The sequence below is a fragment of the Meriones unguiculatus genome, chromosome 11 (genome assembly GCF_030254825.1).
Source record: "Meriones unguiculatus strain TT.TT164.6M chromosome 11, Bangor_MerUng_6.1, whole genome shotgun sequence".
Classification (NCBI taxonomy): Eukaryota; Metazoa; Chordata; class Mammalia; order Rodentia; family Muridae; genus Meriones; species Meriones unguiculatus.
In genome coordinates, this window is record NC_083359.1 from 11,240,768 (window position 1) to 11,258,084 (window position 17,317).

At 52.2% G+C, this 17,317-nt stretch overlaps 1 protein-coding gene across 5 annotated transcripts in view; it reads left to right on the forward strand.

Moving 5' to 3' along the window:
- Pemt (phosphatidylethanolamine N-methyltransferase) overlaps positions 1-17,317 on the forward strand; it is an 82,946-nt gene that overhangs the window by 61,097 nt on the left and 4,532 nt on the right. For all 5 annotated transcript variants that reach the window (XM_021639553.2, XM_060363620.1, XM_021639554.2 and 2 more), the window contains 2 exons: positions 5,971-6,086; positions 15,072-15,217. In XM_021639553.2, coding sequence (XP_021495228.1) covers positions 5,971-6,086; positions 15,072-15,217 — 262 coding nt within the window. The remainder of the gene's footprint in view (positions 1-5,970; positions 6,087-15,071; positions 15,218-17,317) is intronic.

Consider the following 17,317-nt stretch of genomic DNA (forward strand, 5'->3'; position numbering starts at 1 on the left):
CTGGAGCCTGCCTTGGGATGAGGGAGATAGGAGCCATGTGACCTCTGAACTCCTTCTCTCATGTGTTGTCATCTTCATGTCAGCTTTCTCTTTGTGGGCAAGACTGCACCCTTAGTCCCAGAGACCAAAATGAAACCAATGGCAGCTCACTTTACAGACAAGGAAACTAAACAGAGAGACGACCCATCAGCTGCTAAGGCAATGTGCAGAAGAGCTGGTCTTTGAGCCCAAGCTAGGACTCCACGTAGCCTGGTGTTCTGCCAGGAACCATGCAGATGCGAAGCAGCTAGTTCTTCGGTGAACACAGAGAGCCTGTCTCCTTCCCAATGGGGCACTTTAAGAATCCACCCTGGAGCAGGAGAGATGGCTCAGAAGTTAAGAGTACTTGCTGCTCTTCCAGAGGACCCGAGTTCAGTCTCCAGCCCTCACATCAGGAGGTTCACAACCACCTGGAATTCCAGTCCCAGGGGCTTCAACACTCTCTTCTGGCCATCCACACACATCACACCCACAAACGAAGATTTAAAAATTAATCTGAAATAAGAAAAATCTACCCTTACAACCCTTCACTTCCAGGATTTCTTAGAGCTGTGAAAAGCAAGCAAGAGGATGTTGCTAGAAAAGAGTCTCGTCCCCACAAGCAGCTCTTCTACCTTTCTAGCTCCCATTGAGTAGAAAGAGGCAGCCAAGGCTTCTGCCTGCTCTCATTAGTCAATTCCACTGTGCCCAGTGGCTCCCTGGGGGAGGAGCTCTTGCTGGTGTTTTCAGTAAACGAGGTGCATTTGGCTTCAATCACATGCATGGCATAAAAACAAGATGCCATTAATGTGCTGCGTTTTTGTTTTCCTTTCAAAGCACTTGACTTTCTAACGGTCACTCACCTAGAACAGAACCCAAGTAAATGTGGGGTGTGGGGATGGAATGATGCACGAGTATGAATGGATGGATTGGTAGGGAGACAGGTAGGTGGACAGCTGGATGTTTGGGGGGCATAAATGCACAGTTGGATGGATGGATGGATGGATTGGATGGATGGATAGATGGATTGAATTGGATGGGTGGGTGGATGGATGGGTGGATGGATGGATTGAAGTGGATGGATGGGTGGGTGGATGAATGGATGGATGGATGGATGAGTGGATGGATGGGTGGGTGGGTGTGTGGATATATAGGGAGGTGGATGGGCAGGATCTGTATCAGTAGATGAATAGATTAGTAAGTGAGTGTGGGGATTAGAGATGGTGTGTGGGTATATGTGTCATGGCCTTCCTGAGCTGGAGACTGGCTTTGTGCTTTGGGCTCTGAGCACTAAGAGTATAGCCACAGGATTCCCTGCAGACCCTGACCTTCCTTGGTTTTTAACTCTGACAGCATCCCTGGGAAAGGGCCCTGGAGGACACGATTCTCTGTAACATCTCCCTTTTCCAAGCACCTTGTTCTGAGCTAAGCACATAGATAACTCTGGAATCCCTCAGTAACTATGATAGATACAGTCATTTCAGCAGGGGAGATGGCCCAAGGTCACCTGGTTTGTAAAGACTGACTCTACGAATCAGGCGCACCTTTAACCCCAGAACTGGGGAAGCAGAGGCAGGTGGATCTTTGTGAGTTGGAGACCAGCCTGGTGTACAGAGTGAGCTCCAAGACAGCCAGAGCTTCAGTCAGACCCTGACTCAGAAAGACCAACCCCCACCCCCAAGAAAACCTGACTCCACGATCTGAGCATGCAGCAACACCATGAACAGGTGTGTGCTTGCTCACACTGACTGGTTCCTCCTGGAGCCTTTTCCTACTTCTAGCAATCTCAGGGATGGTGTGGCTGGGACAGGTCACAATGGGATCCTGAAAGTTCTTGGTTTGGACACCACAAGTTTGTACCCTGTAGGAACTTCATGAAGACAGCTTTCTTTCCTGTGGACACTGACCAAGACTACACATTGCCTGAGATCTGACAACAGACTTGGGTTTGGTGAGTGTGAGGTCACTGTAGGCCTGCTGGACCTATGTGAGCGTCCAGCATACATGAGCGACAGGGAAGGTGGTCTGGTCTGAGCTGCTGGGGCTACATAGAGTGGCTGGCCACAGGGGTCTCATTGAAGACATGTTTCATCACAGACTGGGAGCCACAGTGTTAATATGAAAATTCAGAAAGTTTAATTGTTGGATAAAATATAGTTCATCTTTTTTCTCCTTGGCAATGCTAAAGGTGGGACCCAGCACCCTGCCCATGGCATTCTACCACTGAGCTGCACCCCAGCTCCACGCCTAAATATATATTTTTAGTGCTTTGAGTTTGACCAACTCATAATGAATTACTAATTAAGACCCCTTTCTGAGGCCAGTGATTAGTACCCAGCGAGATCAAGAACGGAGCCCTGGAAACTTCCAGGGAGTGTCACCACTTCTGGCTAGAATAGCAGGTATGTGCTTCTCCCTATGACCTCTATGACCAGGCTGGCACCATTACCATGGCCAAGACACCTCTCCCACCTGAGTGGGACCAGGAATAAACAGAACGCCGTCCCTGCCCAGGGAGCCACAGACCCAGGGAAGAGATAGCAGTCATACACCCTGAGAGAGACACTTGTGCCAGAAAGTTCCTTTCCATCACCTGGTCTGACCCCACCACCACACAGAGAGGTAGCTGACTCAGTGTGAAAGCCAACTGGTATCAGCCACTGATAGGATGGCATCCCTGGGCATCTCTCCTGGGTGAGTGATCCCCTGAGTGCTAATGAGTTGCTTCCAACGTGTCTGAAGGATTTCCCGTGTTAACAGCAATCTGCAGTCCTGGGACCTTTCTTTACTCTCACTTAGATGGAGTTCAGCATCTGGAAAAAGACAGCAGAGCAGGGTCACCCTGGGGTCTAGGAGTCTCAGGAGCTGCAGTATGATTGGCTCAAAGCAAAAGCCTTTGAATCTAAGTGCTTACTGGTTAATTTTTTTTTTCCTGTATGGCCTTTGGCTGTCATTTTGTTCAAAAAGTACAGTCCTCACTTGCTCAGTCACAGGCTAAGTGACAATCGGGGCTGGCAATGTGAGGGAGGTCAAGGTGTCACAGTGATCAAAGGTATCTCCTCTTGACTCCAGAACACCAAAGGCTGGGAACAGAGCAGAACTTGGGTGTCAGGGACCCAAGGCCTGCCTGGGCTTTTCCAGGCTTAGTTTTCTTGGCTACAGGGTGGCCTTTCACCTGATGAATGAAGGTGTCCTTTCAGTGTGGGCTTTAGGTGGCTTGCCATGACCCCTGGGTGTTTAGGGGTGCACACAGAAGACTTAATTAAGTCAGGAGGAAAGAAAGACCTGCCTTCAGGGGATGAGGGAGGGCCTGCAGAGTCCATGCCATTAGCAGACAGCCTCCTCTCTCATTTGACCCTAGAGGTCAGGTCCAACAAGGATGTGATTTCTATTATTTACTTTATTTTATTTTATGTGCATTAGTGTGAAGGTGTCAGGTCCCTTGGAATTGAGGTTACAGACAGTTGTGAGCTGCCATGTGGGTGCTGGGAATTGAACCTGGGTCCTTTGGAAGAGCAGACCAAGCTCTTAACCACTGAGCCATCTCTCCAGCCCCTTCTAACAACTTCTTAGAGTAGAATACATACATACATTGCCCATACAATGAAGCATACATGCTCTAAGGCTTTCTCAGGCCTGACAGATGTCACCACAGTTCCCAGCAACATTAGAAAATTCCCATACCCCTTTGGTCTTTTCCTAGGCCACTCTCAATGCCTTGTCCACTGGTTCCGTTCAACAGCTACTTTCCCTCCCTCCTTCCCTCCCTAAAAGAAATCTCCCAACTGTAACTCTCCGTCCAGGGCCTCTGTGTTATGCAGGCTATGGGAGGGTCCTTTAGGGATAGAGATATGTTATTGTTTGATCCCACATGTCCTGAGAATATTATCAATAACATCAGTGGACCAAAAGTTGGGTAACCCAGTGACCGCAAGTGTGCTGGCTAATTTTATGTCCATTTGACACAAGCCAGAGTTGTTAGAGGAGGGAATCTCAATTGAGGAAGTGCTTTCCTAAGATCTGGCTGTAGGATATTTTCTTAAATAGTAATTGATGGGAGGGCCCAGCCCATTGTGGGTGGGACCACCCAGGACTGATAGTCCTGGGTTCTATGAAAAAGCAAGTTTAGCAAGCCTTGATGAGCAAGCCTATAAGCAGCACCCTCCATGGTCTCTGCATCAGCTCCTGCCTCCAGGTTTCTCCCATACCCTCAATGCTTTTAGAGATGAACTGTTAATATGGAACTGTGAAGGAAATAAACCCTTTCCTCCCCAAGTTGCAGCTGCCATGAGAAACAGTTCAGTTTCTCCTCCGTAAATTAAAATTGCTGGCAGTGTCAGCAGTGTGGGGGGCTTTCGAACCCCAGTGGACATACCCTGCTTATGGTGAGGGTCTGGTCTTGGAGAGCCATAGTAAATTGAACATATCAAATGTCATAAATACAGTTTTTATTTGGGGGCTAGTGAATTGGCTCAGCAAGTTAAGGCACTTGCTGCCTGATGAGATAACCTAAGTTTGAGCCCTAGAACCCAGATGGTAGAAAGAATGAACCGTTATCCTCTGACTTCCACATGCATGCCTGTGTGTGTGTGTGTGTGTGTGTGTGTGTGTGTGTGTGTGTGTGTAAAGGTTTACATGATATACACAAACATAAAAGTAAGTGTAAAAACAAACAAAAAACCCGCTGAATGAATGCATTTAACATATCTAACCAAATAAACATCCCAGGCCAGCCTCTCCTGCTTTATCAGGCCGAGCTGGGCAGAAGCTCATCCTGTTTTTATGACAAATTGTTGACTAGTTGAAGTCGTTTATTGACTGTGTGTTCCCCCCCCCCCACACACACACCCAAATGCTGCCTGCATAGCCCCATGTAGAGGAGCATCCAGTTCTCTCACGACCCTGAGGCTCATGGGGCTGGACCTTTACACTGCTCAGCACCGTGAGAAGATTTAGTCTGCGAAGAACTGAATTCAGGTTTAGAGTGTGGTTTCCACTGCAAACATGGAGTTGAGGGCCATCTGCAAATACGCACACAGAGACACACACAAACAAGTGAACACACATCGTCTGTACACGAGCACACATGCACATGGATATGTGGAGATGCGCATGTGTGCAAACATACATATTTGTATTTAGGACACGGAGTGGGGCTGACTTGCTCCCATAGTTAGAGCACCAGAGTGTGTGTTTGCTCTTTGGCATCCTCCCGCCCTCTCCCTCCCTTCTGGGCCTCAGCAGAGAGTTCACCTGCACACCTGGGTCAGGCCCAGTGCTCCAGGAGCCCAGCGGGGCAACACTAGCCCCTTGGATGTGGATGTGTGAAGGGAACTCAGGGGTGGGGTATGCAGGGAGGTGAGGAATCTGCCTGCTCGCTTCCTCTAGCTGGCTATTGAACACTGAGGTTTGAGCTGTGACTGCTTGGAAACAAAGAAAAGGATTCTCAGACTAAAAATCACACCCGTGCAAGCTGCACCTTTGGGAGAGGCCAGGCTGAGCACAGGGGGGAGGGCAAAGGACTGCCTTTTCTTTCTCTTGCTCCTTGAAACGATCTTGTGGGAGTTCCTGTGGACAGGAGGGAGCCTGGGCCGCCATTTCTAGGGCTTCTTTGTTGGTGGTATCAACTCTCTCTAGGATAATAGGGGTCTTTGGAACTGCATGAGATGGGATGCACAGCTTCCAAGATGGCCTGAGAACTGAGCCTAACTTAGGCACCCCACATTTAGGCATGATTGCATCCTGTTAGCCACCCCGTCCTGCATACACTAAGGAGAGGTGGGAATCCTGCGAACAGCCTTGAGACAGAGCAGACTCCCAGCTGGCCACAGTTGCAGCACCGCCTTCCTCTTCCTTGGAACTGGGCCCAGGTGCTCAGACCCGCTTCTTCCACTTTCCCTGTACCCCAGCAAATGCCTCACCTCTCGCTCTTATTCTTGGCCCTTCATGCAGGTAGCAAGGTGGGAGCAGAGAACTCGCAAGTTGAGCAGGGCCTTCGGGTCCCCCTACCTAGCCTGCTATTCCCTGGGCAGCGTCATCCTGCTTCTGAACGGCCTCCGCTCCCACTGGTAAGCCCTGGGCCACCATCAAGGCTGTCGTCCATGTGAAAATCATGGAGTGTCAGGCTGCACAGGAGGGCAGTGGGATCTGATTTTCAGCTGTGGCTCAAGACTAGTTTGTCTACTTCTGAGCCTTGGGGCCACTTCTTAACCCATGGATTTCATCCCATGCCTTGTGCACACACAGGCTGAAGGAAGCCTGTGTCCTGCTTTAGGAAGCAGAGAAGGCGGTGTGGGGAATCCTCCTTCCTGACTTCATGTTGCAGGTCAGAAGCTAAGAGTGCTTAAGCTGAAAAGGGACCCCGTGTGGACTGGTCACTGAGGAGAACCCCTTAGACAGGGCATGCATACCTGTTCTCTCCACTTATCCTGGCTTGGCTCTGTGGGTACAGGCTGCACCATGAGGTGGCCACCTAGTCACCCAGTGTCTGGTGTTTGGGAAACCATGCAGGGATCTGAGTGATGGGCCCAGGTCCCTCATTCTCAAATTCTGTAGGCATCTGGCCAAGCTTCCCCATGGCAGGACATCAGACTGAAGACCCTTGAATTTTCTTCCCTCCTGTGGGCCAATAGTGTGGGGGGGGCAAGGATCTCCTCAGCTTGTCTGTCTACCAGAAGCTTTTTCATGCCCCTGGTCTTGAAGGCTTAGGCTCCTCAACATCTCCAGGCTGGACAAGTACTACGAAGGTCGTCATCCATCGAGAGAACGATCCTGGGCTGGCTGGCACATGCAGGCTCTTTTGTGGGGTGGCCTTGTCCATCTCCATCACGGGGTAAAAGTGTGGCTTTTTGGCCCTTGGATTTCCCCATGCCATGTGACTGACCCTCCATTCTGCTCAATGTCCTCCAGCATGATGAAGTCGGTCTGGTCTGGGAATGCTGCCTCTATGAGCTTGGTCACTCTGCTGTTCCCTTCCTAGACTCCTTTAGAAATGGGTGCCACTGGGTACCTGGCAGGAGGGCATCTTCAAGCTCCTCAGACGACCCAGAGAGCCGTGAAGATGCTAACCCTCAAGGGATCTGTCACCTCAGTGGCTGTTCCCCTGCCTAGGTGTTTCCAATCTGGCCACCTCAAAGGGCCATTTGAGTTCTTACTCCATCTTTTACAAGTCCCACCCAGCTCTGCCTATTCCCAGGACAGGAGCCCTGCTGAATGGGCCCTGTCTCCCCCTCAGCTGTGAGAAGTCCTTCCTGGGTACATCTCTCATTTGGTCCTATAGGGTCTTAGTCCTTATTCCGTCCTTTTGTGGGTTTTGTACTTAAGTATCTTTGTTAGGATGAGATCTCCTGACAGACCAAGATAAATGAGTCTGTGACACGCCAGCTTCAAGCCTGGCCCTGTTCTGACTTCCCCACTCCCTAAAATCTCCCAGCTGTAGTTGCTCTGAGCTCTCCTTGGCTTCCCAAACCTCATTCTGGTTTGTTCCGTTTCTTTGTTTGTTTGTTTGTTTTGGGACAGGGTCTCACTCTGTAGCCCAAGCCATCTGGACCTTCCTTTAAAGACCAGGCTGGGCCTGCATCTGTAGCAGTTTTATCTCCTGGGACTACAAGTGAGAGCATCATGTCTAGCTTCCTTGCCTCACTCTGACGACTCTTGGGGGCCAGGGCTTCGGGCGGGCTCTGATTTCCTTCTCATAGTGTAGGACCCCCTAGGACAAGGCTACTGGGTGCAGGCTCAGAGGTGCAGGCCTGCTGCTGTCCTGCAGAGCTGGGCCCAGCAGAACCCCTTCCAGCAGGCCTCATTCACCCTTGGTTCAGCAAGGCCTTTTCTTTCTGCTGCTTCCTCTGCAGTTGTAGACCCAGAGGAACACCCCAGCACCTGCCAGAAAGTTGCAGAGCAGTGGCCTTGGAGAAGTAGAATGGACACTGGTTAGAAATGCAGAGTGGGCAGACCCCAAGGCTCCTGGGATCCCCTTCTTGGGGCTGGGTCACAAGAGCAGCTTTGGAATGTGCTTAATCTCAGTGTCCTATCCAAAGAGCAGCCAAGGATTTAATGCAACCTGCTAGATAAGGACAGTTCAGGGGAGTACTGGGCCTCTACCCATGTTCAAGGGTTTAGTTCAGTGACACTAAACAGTTCTGTGATATCTTCTAACTGTTGCCGCTACCCACCTCCAGAACCTTTTTTTTAATTTATATATATATTATAATTTATTCATTGTATATCCCGATTGAAACCCTCCCTCAACTCCTCCCAACCCCACTCTCTCTCCCTCTTCCCCCCCTCTTCCCCTCATCCCCTTCCCCTAGTCCACTGAAAGGGGAAGTTCTCCTCCTGTGCCTTCTTCCCATAGCTTATCAAGTCTCATCAGGACTGCCTGGATCCTCTCCCTCTGTGGCCTGGTAAGGCCTCATTGCCAGAGGCGAGTGATCAAAGAGCAGGCAACTGGGTTCATGACAGAGGCAGCCCCTGCTTCCCTTACTTGGGAATGCACATGGAGACTGAGCTGCCAATCAGCTACATCTGAGCAGGGGGTCTAGGGCCTCTCCATGCATGGTCCTTGGCTGGCACATCAGTTTCTGCAGGACCACCTAGGCTCAGATTTCTTAGCTTTGCTGGTCTCCTTGTGGGGCTCCTGTCCCCTCTATGTTCTTCTGTCCCCTGCTTCTTCCATAAAACTTCCTACACTCTGCTCAAAGTTTGGCTGTGAGTCTCAGCATCTGCTTCGATCCCCTGTTTGGGTGAAGCCTTTCAGAGGACCCTTGATAGTAGGCTCCCATCCTGTAGAAGCTTTTTACTTTACAAAGCTGAAACTCTACAGCTTTTAAGCATTAGCCCCCTCCCATGTGCTGGCCCTGGTTCCCCACTCTTCTGCCTCTCACATCCCTTCTCCAGAAGGTTTGTGTGGGAGGAGACAGGGGGTGTGACCAGTTTACTGTACTCAGCATAATGACCTCCTGGCGGGAGTGCACGTGTCAGAACTTTCTCCTTGCCAAGACTTAGTAACATCTTGCTGTGTGAGTGGGTTCTGCCCATCCATCTACCTGTGACCCTAGTAGCTCCCTTGGGAAGTGTGGCTGTGGGCATGGTGTGCGGTATCCAAGTATCTTCTTAGTTCCTTCAAGAGTATTCTTAGAAGTGAATTTTTGCCTCACAGGGTCACTCGGTTCATATTTTAAGGAACTGCCACACTGTTTTCTACAGTGGCTGCTCTTCTCTGCATCCCACCAGCAGCTCGTGAGTGGTCCCTTTTCTCCACACTCCCGACAACACCGAGCTCCCTGTCTTTTTGACAGTGGCCATCATAATAGAAGGGTAGCAACTTGCCTTGGTTGTGATAGGAAGGTCTTCCAAGCATCCCTGGCCCAAGAGCCTTCTCTGGATCGTAGTGTGAATCGAAGCCAGCCTGAGGAAGGTCCCTGGTCAGCCTCAGCCCTGACCCTTAATCCTGGTGACCCTGAACAGGTTACCTCTGCAAGCTTTGGCTTCCTCCTCTGAAATGGATTGGTAGTCTCTTTTAGGAGGGTGTTAGGAAAGCAGGAGCCAGGATGGGCTCACTGTTATGAATGCCTACATTCAAGGGGACCTTATTGGGGCCAGGAGGGTGGGGCCAGGGAAATGGCATCACAGCCCAGCTTGGGCCAAAGTAGGCCACCATGGGGAGAGGAGTCAGTGGAAGGAACGGTGAGCTGAGCAAGGTGGTACTTGCTGTGGCCCCAGCTACCCGAGAGGCTGAGAAAGGCATAATGATTGAACCCAGGAGTTCAAAGCCTGCTTGGGCCACATAGAAAAAATTTCCCAGCAGGTGCAGAGACCCCCAGGAAAAGCGGGCAGAGGGTGCTTCTGTGCCTGGAGTAGACACCTTCTCGAGCACTGGAGTCCAGCAGAGCTGGAGAGACCCTGTCCCTTGGTCCCCTGGTTGTACCCCTTCTAGTCTCTACCTAGCATCTCACTATCACCAATATCTAGGTGTAAGTTCTGTGTGTGTGTTAAGGTTCACACAGGCCAAGACCTGGCACACAATTTGGTGACATTTGGTGGTTCCCAGTCTTGTGAAGTCCCCTCTTTTGTCTGTTCTCGAACTTTTTCTCCATTTCAGTGCAGCCCCTGCCTACCAGTATGAAGCCTGGGCTCCGTCTCTAGCACAGACACAGGCACCCGGCTGACCCATGGAAAGGTCGGCATTGCAGAGGCTGGCGGGCGATGCTAACTGACTCATCAGCCCTATGCACTGTCAAGCCACATGCCAACTTTTGTTCTGGAAGCTTCCTCTGACTTTGTCCTCATCATGGGGATGTTATGACCCCGGATGGTGAGTGAGTCAGCATGGTAGAACACATGAATACTTGGGCCACAGTGACTGGCAAATCCCTAGGACTCACCACGCACCACTGGCCTGCACTAGCCGGTGGTCTAGGAGGAGACCGGGTGGGATAAGTTAACTCAGTATTTGGAGGTTAAGGCAAAGTCTAGACTCAAGAGAGCAATTCATACAGAACTCTTTGCTCTGGCTGTTTCTAGCTGTGCCTTGAGTGAGGAGGGAGCCTGCTAGATGGAGAGGCATCCATTGAAACTCCTTCCCCAGCAGGGTTGCGGCAGGCCTGAGCTGCAGCCCTCTCATGGGCCACAAGCTAAAGAAAGGCCCCCGGGGAACAGTGTGGATGACTGGGGTTGCCAGGCACCAGGGAACCACTTGAATCTTTTTCCTTTGCTGGCTCTTAGCAGTGGTCCCTGAGTGTGGCTGGAGAATCAGAGAGGGAATCTGAGTTGGGTTTGATCTGATCCCAGGAATGAAAGAAGGAAGAAAGGACAGCCATAATGGTGCCCAGGTAGAGCTATGTCTGTCCTTCTCAGCGGAGGCCCCAACACAGCCTGGAGTTCTGAGTGACAGTGCTGTGTATCTGTTGCCTTTCTCATGGTGAGGCTGAGGACCTGCTTGCTCACAGGATCAGAGAGGAAGGAGCAGCCTGTGGCCTGCCTCCTATACGCACACTACTGCCCTCCTCCAGGGTATAGGAGACAAGATGCTTTGGGGCTTAGGGAAACTCCGAGACAGTGCTTAGTTAGTGTAGCACGGGAGCCATGCATTCCAGCCCTTGCTAAGGGGATAATGTCACTTAGCTAATGATTTGTTGCCCTCTATATCCTGTCCCTGTGCTCTGTGTTAGGAAAATACACCCACCAGGTGCTCGTTTCCTGATCTTATTTGACCAGTCTGGACTGTGAAAAGAAGCCTGAGGGAGAGACTTCAGGCCACCCCGTGCATGGCTGTCTGCAAATGCAGCCCATAGGTGACACTCTAGAAGCCCAGGGATAGGAGACAGCCTCTCGGGAGCTGCGCACACCTCAAGTGGCCCACGGTCTGGTGTGAGGAGTAGAGCGCAGGCAGCCCCCAGTCTCAGTGCTGATGGAAAGTTCAACCCAATTTAAAAAATAGAACCCAGGGGGCTGGAGACATTGCTCAGTGGTCAGGGCCACTTGCTATTCTTCTAGAGGACCTGGATTCAATTCCCACATGGAGGCTCAGACCATCTGTAACTCCAGTTCAAAGGGATATGACTTCTGGCTTCCACAGGAACCAGGGACAGGAGCGGGGTACAGACAAACATACAGGCAAAACATACATATACATAAAACACGATAAAATTTAAATTAAAAAAACAGAACTGAAAGCCCAGGAGCGAATCTCCATCCCTGAAACCCCAGTGCAGACAGCTCTGAAGGAAAATTGTTCCTGCTGCCCCGCTCTGCTATGAAATGTGGCCACAGAGCTGCTTGGTCCCAGTTAATTCTCCCCGTGGGATGGACTATGCTTTCTTGCATTTGAAAGCATATAGCCAGCCACCTAACTTAGACACCAATTCTAGTGACCCACATGGAGTATGGGCCACTAAGCTAGAATGAGACACACTCCCCACGACACACACACACACACACACACACACACACTCGCGCGTGCGTTTTGGCAGGCTGGAGCAAATGACCCATGACACACTTTGCCTCTCTGGCCGACTCCTAGCCGAGCCGGTGGAGGAATGTCCAGCAGTGGTACAAACAGCCAGGGGTGGACCATCTCTGGGCACAGGGCAGGGCTCCATCTTTAAGATGTCTGCTCTGGCCCCCAGACCTTGTCTGCAATCTCCTTTCTTCTCAGCTGGGCCAGGGTCATTTCCAGCAGTGTCTTCCTCCAAAGAACCCCTCTGTCTCCTGGCCCCCTGCTCCACCCAGTGTGCGGGCATCACAGTTGTGCAGTCCCTTCCAAACACCTCTTGAATGCTTCTATCACCTTCAACACCTCTTTAAGGCTTCTATCCCTTGCCATTCCTCATTCTGGAATAGTCTTTCCATAACACCCCCACTGTCGGCGTACTTTTAAATCCACTTTAATTTGGGCTTCTTACACCTCTACCTCCCTTCACCCCGATCCCTTCCAACGCCCCAGCACTGGGCAGGAGAGAAAGAAGGTTGGTGGGGCTTCAGCTCTCTTTAGCTACTTCCTGCTGGTTAGCGTCCTTGGGGCAAATCTCATCTCTGTAGTCAGGATATCGTCAACTTCTTCTCATCAAACTCCATCAACAGCAACCGGGAGCAGCAGGGCGAGCAGCAGCATTCTTCTTTCTTGGAGCCCCCCTATCTCTCTCTGGGCCCTGGCATTTATTCCCTCTCCAAAGTCCTCAGAATTAAACTGTCTGTGGCTGGCAAAGAGCCCATCTCAGAACCCACACGAGGTAAATAATCTGCTGCTGTGGACAGTCTGAATCAGCCCCATATCCCACACCTAGGATTAAAACAAGAACATGTTTACATAACACAACTGAGTTTTTAGAGATGCTAAAACTTTCCACTCCACCCCCACCATGTCAGTTCTTCCTTCAGACCTCAGCTGAAGCCTGAGGTCCCCACTCAGTGCCCATATTACAGCCCCAGCTATCACAGTGTCCCACATGCTTTGCATCCTCCCAGAGTTTGTCACAAGATCAGCCTCTCCTGTCCTTCCCCTCTCTGCAGTCTGGAGCTTTGGACCACTCAGTGTATGCAGCCCTTCAGTGTTGTAGTGAGAAGGAAGGGAGAGGGGTTGCCATGATGTCTTAAAGGAGGGACCAATATAAGGTCCGTTAGAAGCATCCTTCCCCTTTTCTTCCAGGAGCTGGTGATGTCCCTGAGAACTCAAGACATGTGGCCTAGGGCTGGCCAGAAAGAGCCCCACAGGCTCTCTGTGTCCTCTATTCAGGTAGCTGGGGCTCAGAGGCTACTAAGCAGTTGGTGTCACCCAGACTATTGAAGAATCAACCCTCTTCTCTGTGCTGTGAGCCCTTACGAAGTGTAGCCAGGAAGCAGGTAGCTAGCATGGCTCAGCCTGAAGATCTGGTCCATACACCTCTCCCACTGCACACCTGTGCAGGGATCGCAGGGAGAGCGTGAGGCTGGGAGTCTAATTTTCTGGCCTCAGCGGCAGGGTCTGCAGGGTGAAGGAGTTGCTGCGCCATCCAGAGAGTGGGTTGTAGATGCAGCCACCTCCTACAACACGGGTGTGAGTTCTGCTACCCAGCTCCGCGGCAGCCACAGTCCCAAGCCTGTCTCAGTAGTTCGGCTTGGGGTTGTAGGAGAACCCTGAGCCAGGGCACCGCTGGTGGCTGAGCTGGCCCTGCCACCTTGCACTGCTTGTGGCAGGTCACCTGCCAGCCTCGGCCATGGTGTCTATTTCAGGCCTTGGACCTCCCTTCCTTCTCATATACCTCCTGGCCTATGGAGAAAGACAAAGTAGCTGTCCCCAAGAGCTGACCATCAGGTTGGTTGGAAGAATTCCAAGGAGGCAAGGTTTAGTGTGGCCCAGGAATAGGCTTACAACCTCCTCCTCAGTGAGTGAGTGAAGAGAGGGGATGGGTGTGTTCTGCTGAAAGAGAAAAGGCTTCTGGGTGATGGTGGATGGACAAGTAGGTAGCTGGGTCCCTAGTGACGGGTTAATGAATGGAAGAAGGATAGGTGGATGTGTTGATACGTATGTGTATGGATTGAAGGAGGGAGGGATGGATGGATGGATGGATGGACAGATGGGTGGACAGACAGATGGGTGGGTTGGTCAGTGGGCTGGCGGAAGCTGTAGAGAGAAGTATGTGTAGTTGCTGTGTGTGGACGGCAGGTCTCCACATCTCCTCTGGGCATTGTGGTTGCGGGCAGAGTGGACATGTGCCTGTACACAAGTGCTTGCCTTCAACACCCTCCTTTTGTGTCCCCTGCACTCAGGACCTTCCTCTTGTCAGTGCCCACTCCCTCCTGCTGAGGCCCAGACCCACTACCAGCTGCTTCCCTGAACCCTCCACCCTCTCCTGTGCCAGGTGCCAGAGAACCTGACCCTCCAAGCCCACTTATGCTGCCATTGTTCACAGTCCCTGTGCTCAGAGCCCACCTTTCGGTGGGGCCTGCAAACACTTGGCCACAAAGCCTAGTTGAGGGAAGGACATAAAGGGCCTCTGATAGGACTTAAAACTTAGGCCAGTTGCCCAGGTGTGGCTTGGCCTCTGCAGGGTCCATGACAAGTAAGTAAGCAGTGTGGGGCAAGCCAGCCTCGGGAGAATGGTGCCCATCACCACACATGGCACATGCCAGGCTCAGGTCTCTAAGTGCTGGGCCTGCTGAGTACACTGAGCTGCACTTCACGTGCACCCATTCCTCTATGAGCTCATTCACAGTGCAAGTTGACAGGGCCTGAAAGTGCCAACTGACGGCCTGTGGACTGAGCCCTGCTAACATGCATGAAGCCCAGAAATGGCTTTTATGAGTGACCCATTTCTAAGATTTAGGATATTTTGTATATGTATCAGAATTTGTGACTTCTCGTTGAAAAGATTAAAAACTCCGGCAAGCTTGGGCCTTTGGTCTTGCCCAGTCCTCATGACCCTGAGGACTAGAGAGTTCATGCAGGAGCCTGGGCCCTACCTGGAGTACCTGTATGGCGATTGAGCATATGACCCTGGGGCTGACAACTCCGAGAAAGGCAGGGTACCTGCCATACCTGCCATGACATGCTGTCTCTCCTTGTCCCTGTTCCACAGCTTCACACAGGCCATGATGAGCCAGCCCAAGATGGAGGGCCTGGATAACAGCACCACCTACTTCCTGGGCCTTGCACTCCTGGGTTGGGGCCTCGTGTTTGTGCTGTCCAGCTTCTTTGCGCTGGGGTTCACGGGGACTTTTCTAGGTAAGACGCCGAGGAGTGGGATGACCTTGAGCAGGTATACCAGGGTGCAAGGGAGAGCGGAGCCAAGGTATTGTCACCTCCGATGTGTCTTGGGAAGCACTGGGGGACCCGGCCTGTGAGGTTAGGACAGATTCAGTTTTGCTCTCTCATCAGACTCCAGGGCACCCAGCTGCTTCCTGTGAGACAAGGAAAGACCCTAGTCCTGGATGAGGGGCCCCAGAGTGCTCTCCTGGGCGCAGCACCTCGTCTGCATGCGGGGATGGGCTAGTTGTTTGCTCAGGCAGACTGCACGCAGAGTGCAGCTGGACTGGGATGGGGGCAGACAGGACTCGACCCTCTACCTCATAACCACTCTTGGGTTTGCTTAGCACACTCGGCTACCAGGCAGTCGGATCTTGGCTATGGTAGTTACAGGCAAAGCTTGCACAGGGTAGAGGGATATGCTCTCTTCTCCAGCCTCCACTCCATGGGGCTCCAGTGCTTTGGGCCTAGGAACCCAAAGTGATCCGGTCTGGCCAGACACCTTCTCAACTCGTGACAACAGTGACTTCCGTCACCTTGAAAGCAAGAAAGGGCAATCTCAAGAGAGAGAGTGCAGAGGAGGCTGAGGATAAGGGGCTTCAGAACATGGATGCCAGGAAACTGGGAGCCCCCTCCACAGAGGTGCCTGTTCCAGCTCCCAGGATGTCCCTGAGGCTAGCACAGCTACAGAAGAGCTAGCTCTGCACAGGAGCTGCCAGATTTGACCCCTCCTGATTGTCATGCAAAGACCAGGCCAGACTCTGAGCCTTAACCTCCACCAGGACTTCTGGTGGTCTTCAAAACGCTGCTGTCACCTAGCCTTCAGGACATAACATGGGCCTGTCCTCTGCCCGGGCCAGGCTGCCCCAGTGGCAGACTTGGAGCTCTGAGGTGAGTGCTTAGGAGTGACGATGCCACGAGAAACCAAGAAGCACATGAGCCAGGCGTCCTAGTACTGTTGCTGGTGGATCAGTGCTTGCTGCTCAGGCAGGAGCTGCTGGGAGCCATCTTGGGAGAGAGTGAGGCCAGCGTGGTGTGAGGGGATGCAGAGTGCAGGCAGGAAGAGGGGCAGGTCAGGCGGGAGGGAGGCTACTGGCGGTGCTGGAGAGGTGGCAGGGCTAGGAGCAGATAAGGTCTCCTGAAGGCCTGAAGCTTCCTTCCCAAGGAGGTAGGGGCTTCAGAAAGGATCTCAGCAATCAAGAGTTGAGGATGAGCCTGTCAGTGGCAGGGCATGCCTCTAATCCCAGCACTCACAGAGGCAGAGGCAGGCCAGGACAGCCAAGGCTACACAGAGAAACCCTGCCTAAACAAAAAAAGAATTGAGGGTGGGGAATGGTGAGCCAAGACCAGAGGCGCGAGCTTCGCGTAGAGACAGATCCTCCTCACGGAGATAGGAGCCAAGGAGCAGCAGGGTGGTCCCTCCTGTGGGTGGAAAAGGGCTGTGGCCACCTAAAGAAGAGACGAGGTAATGTCAAGTCCAGGAAGACAGGGTGGACAGGGCTGAGGAGTGGGGGCAGGGAAGGCGCTTATGCAGGTACCCGGGAACCGGAAGACAGACTGGAGAGCCCACCGTGGTGATTGGGGCCAGATGGGGAAAATTAGCAAAAGTGAGTCAGAGGGGTGCAGCATCTCTGGCATGGCTTTTGGTAGACATGGCCTAGAAAGCAGAGAGCCCTGCAAGCTTTGGAAGTAGAGCAGAATGGTCCCTCTCCTGTGACTCAGCCTGAAGCAGCTTTCTGTGCCACCCACCGTCAGGCCCCACTGCCCCGCTTCCTGCTTCCCTCCAGTGGTCTCCAGGCAGCCTTTTGGAGTCTTGTACCTTTTGTCGCCAACAATGACAGCGCCAGTTTCCCCCAGGCCCCTCCTGCAGGGGCTCCCCTTGTTGGGCTGGCTGCCCTACTTTCTGCCTGGGATGAAGCCGCATTGTTTTTCTGGTCTAAGGGGGGACAAAGGAGAGGCCTGCTGAGAAAGGCTGCCCTGCCCAGTGGAGACACTGCTCACGTAGAGGCCTGGACCAGATGCTGTGTTCTGTGGCATGGCCTGGTCACGGTGGGTGGATGAGTGGTCATCTGGTGGTCC